The 7,034-nt window shown below is 31.2% G+C and overlaps 1 protein-coding gene across 1 annotated transcript in view; it reads right to left on the bottom strand.

Moving 5' to 3' along the window:
- Nucleotides 1-4,123: 4,123 nt before the first annotated feature.
- LOC111085390 overlaps nt 4,124-7,034 on the bottom strand; it is a 114,529-nt gene continuing 111,618 nt past the window's right edge. Inside the window, exon 7 of the mRNA XM_022383712.1 lies at nt 4,124-4,468. Coding sequence (XP_022239420.1) covers nt 4,124-4,468 — 345 coding nt within the window. The remainder of the gene's footprint in view (nt 4,469-7,034) is intronic.

Here is a 7,034-nt window from a genome sequence, read left to right as displayed (position 1 = left end):
ATAATAAAATAAAACGGTTTAAATATGTGACTGTAACACAACCGAGTAGCATCGTATTATACAAAATTTGAACTCTAAGTGGGGTGTTTTTAAATGTGTGCATTAATAACACGTAGAAGCATAGAGGCTTACGTAAATAAAGTCTGTGTGGACCTAAATATTAGAGAAACCTCTCTTACTAACGAAAGTTTTACATATCTTATGACACCGAAAAAGCTTGTTCTTTCAGGGTGTTATAATATGATAGTCAATCTCACTGCCCTTTGGCAAAGAGCAGCCCTAGTCTATCACTTTCAAATTAGGGATGGCTAGCGCAGAAATCTCTCGTAAAGTTTTGCGCGAAAATTTAACAATAACTTTTTTTCAGATTGTTATTTGTATATTTTTATATATATCTAGTATTTGTCTAATGTAAAGATATGTTGTTATTGTGTCCTCTGTATTGTATTTTTTAAAAAATAACAAACAATTGCGCAATTTTATAAGTATACATTCACACATACACATATGTATATGTGTAAAAAATATATAATAATAAGAATAATTTGTGAAGTAACTGCGTAACCAGATTTTCGGTCATAACATCATAATAAAGGCAGAATAATTTTATTGATATCTTTAACGTGAGTAAAGATTGTAGTTTGAAAGAATGTTAACTAGAAATAAAAGTTATAGGAGGTGTTTATATTGCTCTATTTTCAACACAAAACAAACCATTATATGAAATTAACAGAAAACTTATAATTATTATTATATAACTCTATCAATTAGAAAAAAATATATATATACATAAACTGCTTTCCGCCAAGAGTTTTAATATATACTCGAGAGATGGCGATCATTGCTTTGGCGATTTTTCCTAAACATCGAGAAGTATATTTAATTTTCAGCTTGTTATAATATTTTTGAGAAATCTAATACTTTGTCATAGAATATAACATAACAAAACTTAGATTTGATTTTTGATATAGCAAAAAATATTCTGTGTACTGGATAATATTTAAAATAACCGGAAATGTAAAACCAAGTTAGTTAAGGATAACGAAAGTGAAGGTTCGGTTAACATTACACCGTATTTTTCAATATTCAACTAGGCTCGCAAACTTGCATAGTGCAATTGAAATAATCAGTATCATCTTATAATTCATTGTTAAGGCATTGGAACTTTTATTGATGACAAAAAAAACAACAATGACAACAGTAAAACTAAGCCATATAATTAAGAGACGTTCCATGGTCCACGACAGTGGACAAAAATATTTATCATTGTACACTTTTATATATTTCACACAATACAACGACTCCACTGAAATGATGCAGCTCAAAATGAGTAATATATGTGCTATTACTGACTGATAATACGGACATCTTTACCTTTCAAATGATTAAGTTTGCTAAAAAGCCGTTTGTGTAAAATCAAAACATTAATCTTTATTTTCGATTTATTATATTTTAATATACAATCCATATTTAACGTATATACGCACACACATATATGTGTTTATAGTGTAAACTATTCTCTAAATGCAATCCATACAGGGACTGCTGATTTTTTAAGAACTAATATTTGCTGTATTGCACTTTTTCTACCAAGTTCTTAGCATAATACAGAACCTCAATTTTAGGCTTTCGTCATTAAACAATTCAAAGTAACAAAAACTTTATTAGTTAAACACCACTAATACTTTTAACATATTAAACTAAAAATATTTACAATAACTTAATTTGAAAATGCAACAAACAAACACTTTATTTAGAAAACAACTACTTAAGATGTGTGTAAAATATAAATTGATTTGAATTTAATTTCAGATCTTTTCTTGCACCCTATCTAGACCAAATATAAATTTTTCAATATTATTAGTACAAATAAAAATTCTAGAAGCGCCACCTATTGGTGTATTTCTTAACTGTAATGACTTTGAACACTATTTTGTAAATACAGCTTCTATTTCTTTAAATCTTGTACACAATATTGAAATATTAAAAAAAAACAAAAAAACACCAGGTTGTAAGTGTACAGAATCAGGAAAACAACTAATAAAGAACAAAAATACGCAATGATGGATTTGTCCATGGAAAAAAGTGAGTTTTCATTCCATCACAGAAGAAAGATGTATCTTTATTCTCAAATGATAAGGTATACGAGTGTAACCTTTTACTCTTTCTTGGTGTTTAAAAGAAATGAGTGTTGTTTACCTGAATTTCATAAGTCGATGAAATCCGTGCAAGCTTTTAGATTTATTTGTAATCTTTCGAAGCTGTTTAGCGCAAAACAACAACAACTCATTTTATTTTCTCAGGTAACAAGCTCATTCATACTTGTCTAACTAAAACATCACCCTACAATACACATATTAATTGGTGCTGACGATTTATTGAAATAATTTCAGTTCTTCTATGTAATTGATTTAGCTTTCTCTCAATCCCTAAGGAACAAGTTGGATTGCTATATATTTATTGTGGTTGGGTATGGTCACGTGCTTTTTAACGTACGGGAAATAAGTTCTGTTAGTAAATAAAGCTTAAAGTTATCGAACATTTAGAAAATGATAAGTGATGCGATAAAACAAATTAATAAAAGCTTCACAATGTGCTATCTGTGCTCTGCCCACCACTAGTATCGAAACCCGGTTTCTAGCGTTGTAAGTCCACTGAAAAAAAAGGAACTAAACCTTGAGTTCATTGTGAATTGGGCGGCAACTGCTTATTAGAGAAATACTTGTAGAAATGTATAGGTGACTATATAATCTACTTATTTAGCTAAAACGTCGAGGAACTAAACCATTTACCTATAGAAGTTAAATAACAATAATATTAGCAATCAAAGTTCGAGATATTTATCATATTTTGTGATATATAATACTGTAAGTTGTGGGTGTCAGAAATATTTTACTGAAATTTAGGATTCAGTTAAAGCATAATTTCAGGAATAATGCAATATCTAAAGAGCTAGAAAACAAAATTTTGTAGAGGTGTATTATGGAAATGTGTTTTTAAAATGTTTTAATACTTTATCAGTTTTTATGTACTTGTGTCATCATTAAAATTTTATACTTATTAATCTAGTGATATTTTATAATTAAATATATTTTATTCTAATATATTAAAGTGGTTTAATAAGTGGAAGATTTTATACTGTTTTCTATTTTAACTTGATTTCGCGAAATACCAGTATTGTGGCTTATACTAAGACAAAAATAAAATATATTTGCTCCGAAAATGCAACAGTGAAGATTACATAACCAACAATAAACATACTTACCATAAGAATGCAATATTGAGGATTATCCAAGTTAAAAACAGAACATACTTACCCAAGGAATGCTACTCTGAGGATTACATAAGTCAAAATAAAACAAAATTTACCCTAGGAAAGTAACCTTGAGGACTACACTAAGCCAAAAATATACTTAACCTAGGAACGCCTTTGTACATATTGCACACAAGTGACGAAGAAATTTATTCAAGAAAAACGTAACAATAATAAATTTATATTGAATCGTAATGAGCATATATATTGAAATAACATAATATTAGAACTGCATCACAAGATGATAAATTAAATCTGTTTTTCTTAGATTACAATTATAACACAAAAATATTTCCTTAACAATAATAAAAAATTAAATCAAACGAATCGTGTTAAATGATGTACAGCTACCAAGTAATTTCACAATACAACATTGCAAATAATGTTAACTAGCATAATCTTTCAAATAAAATCAGGTGATATGCGTTAAAACACTATCTTGTGAACAATAAAACTTTCATTGTTTTATCCTCTCGAATTAATTTCAATATGTGTTTGTGTTATTTAACACCTATTTACGACTGATATACTTCGAACAATAAATTACGATCACCAATAGGTTTCTAGGAATCGAGGTTTTTTTAATGTTTGCACTCAAAATCGTTCTTTGGCAATGATACATATATGATGCTGTTTATATCTTAGATTTAGTTACATATTTCTTCATTATTTTAATAATTTTATTAAATGTTTTTACTTTTCACTTACTGTTTTGAGGCTGTTAAAATATATCTGATGTAAGATTACCTACTAGAAAAGTTTTATTTCTTGAAGCATTGTGCGGAAGTTCATTTCGATAACATTTTCCGGTTAATTGTTTTGAATATTATTGTCTATAGATGGCTCGACCTGTTCAGTTACAATTACTTTGATTGAGGTGGTTACTTCATCTTGAACTTGATGATTGTTTCCTTGGGTACATGAGCCGAGGTCCTTATCATTCGGACGTGATATCTCGCAAACTGTCTGTTCCTCAACGTAGGAACTGAGGAGCTCAGTCGACATGTGTGATCGAGTGGGAGTGCTGCAAGAGGCACAAGGTGAGGGAACTTCCAGAAATCCTGGAGAAAGCTTCCCGTTTACGGTTAATCGTGGAACAGTATGTTTAGGTCGTGGCGAACTTCCCTCGCGGTCAAATCGAACAACAGGGATTGACTAAAAACAAGAATATAAAAGTATATATAACTTTCATATTTTATGGTGAAATATAGAGGTCTTGCACGTGACTTGACAAACTTTCTGGTTCATTCATCGTCGCCATTTTGGATGCCAAAAATTATTTTCTAGCAATCAACAGCAAATCTTATTAGTACAAGATTCCCATACTACTTTAGTAACCAGGTGTGAGAAAAGGGGTCTAAAGCTATTAAAGTTTTCGATATACCCTTTTTTATGCACATTACTGAGATGATTTACAGCGTCATCTAACGCAATATTAAAAGCCATTTTTCATTTTTTCATGTAAAATGAACGAAAGCACTGACATTTAATTAAACGGAGTAAACTATAGATCACGTGACTTTTAGACTTTCAGTGCAAGACCTCTATATATACAAGTACATATACAGCGAGTCAAAAATGAATGCTGCACAGCTGTGCCATACATAAAAAAATATATGAACGAAATAACCGACTCACTGAAAAGTTATTAAAAGGAAAATAATAAACTCGTTTCTGAAACGCTTTTTACTGTTGATTCATTTATTAAAAACAAATATACAAGTATGTGAGAACTTTGTCTGAGCATACGTGTGTAAATTTGTTTTTATTTTCACTGAAATGTGAAATGCACTACATATAATAATTAAAGAGCAACAAAAATTCATAAAACTTTTGTTATAATAAGGCAAAACAATTGGTATAGTATAATGTCAGTTAATATCTCTTGCTTTTTTATGCAAATGAATATTTGGTTAAAATCGATTTTCACTCATAAGTTTTTTACTTGAATATCGAATATCATGACCTCAAGCTAAAAAGGTAGCCTGTTATCGGAGTTATATTTAAAATTAGTGTTGGTAAGATTTGGAGATGTCCTCCATTTTATATCATCTATCTCCAAGGCATCATTAGTATCTGGAGTCACATGATGGGATGCAACGCCTTTCCCAAGATCATGTCATACTTGTTTGATGTGCGTAATTTCTCTTTGAGTTTGTAGGTAAGTACAATTCTTTTCTTTACCCATCCTCATGAAAAATATCGCCCAATCTAGCATGATGCGAATATGTATAACCTTGGCCAAAATGTTTGCTTACATTAATGTTATTGTCTATATATATGGAGTAATTATTGAGTAAATGTCCGAGTAGTAATAGATAATTTAGTTTATTTATCAGAAAAACATGTACGAGTTGTTATTCTGGTCTATATACGTTGTTTTGAGCATTTGTTCGTCAAAACACACATACACATCCGTATAAAAGGGTGTGCTTTTGGTATAATCATTTTGTTCGAAACAGATAAACGCTTTTTCAGACAATTTTTCTGAAATACTTGGTATAGAGTCATGCATTGTCACGTGCCAGAAGTTATAGGCTCTCAAATTGCTCGACTGTCCAGAAATGGTATGAAGCAAACGGACTTTGCCAGAACAGTAGGATACCCCCAGTGTACCAAACCAAAAATTTGTTAGTCTTACTATCTGACTGACTGATTAACATTGTTGGGATGGCATAGCTCTCACCTGCCTTCATCTTATGCAAATATAAAGGCACATGATTGAATTACGCTACTTTGGCTAAAAGCGTTTTTCTTAGTTTTACTTATAACTTTGGTAATAACAAGTAATATCAATAACCATTTTGCAGCACTACTAACGAGCTAACAATACACTGGTAGCCATATTCTATTATTATTACGAGCACGCTCTGTGAGTTGCAAAGTAACAACCCGCCCTCATATGGCGTGTGAGTGTATGATTGCTTATGCGCACACGCTACGTTATCAGCATACAGCTGTATCAGCTATATACAAAACTTGGACAATGTAGATTCTCTAGATCTATGTTCTAACAATGATCTAATATTTGAAAACAAAGTTTTCAGTGCTATATATTTGACTCGGGGGTTCGGTGTTGTACAAAGTAATTCTTTCACAGCAGCTGGTGCCTAAGACGTGAATCTCCTACGTGAGGACGAACGCTACCACTGTCGAAGTCTGGTGTGGCTTTGGTCGAGCTCTCTGGACTGAAAACAAGAATGATAAGTTGTATAATTTACCACTGTTTTCAAACTAAGTGTGATCTATTGACTTATAAAGTTGTATTTGAAACAATACGACTTTTTAACATGTCTTTCAAGGAAACAAAACGAGAGAAAAGGATAATATCTTATGTGGATAACCTTGAAAAGATTTTGTCTCAGCAAAAAGAGCATTACTGCAAGAATAGAGATTAGGCTAGAAACAGTAATGCTGAATATGCGAAATAAGCCTTAGCCATTAATTCAACCAAAGAAAACGTTTCCACCCTAGCTAGATGGAATGAAAAATATAGCAAAGATATTAGCAAAGGCCAGGAAATGTCGAGAGACAGCTCTAAGAAAAGTTACGAAAAGGATGGGCCTGGAGCCCAGTCACTTTCGATATTTAGCACTAAGAAAAGCTACGAGTAGGATAGGCCTAGGGCCAAGTCATTTTCGAAACTTAGTACCAAAAAAAAAGCTATGAGACAAGTGTAAAATATTTCTAAATTAAAAAAAATTAGGAAGTAGGAATGGGA

The sequence above is a fragment of the Limulus polyphemus genome, unplaced genomic scaffold, assembly GCF_000517525.1.
Source record: "Limulus polyphemus unplaced genomic scaffold, Limulus_polyphemus-2.1.2 Scaffold17, whole genome shotgun sequence".
NCBI lineage: Eukaryota > Metazoa > Arthropoda > Merostomata > Xiphosura > Limulidae > Limulus > Limulus polyphemus.
Note: the sequence above shows the minus strand (reverse complement) of the source record. Positions and strands in the feature narration are given on the sequence as shown.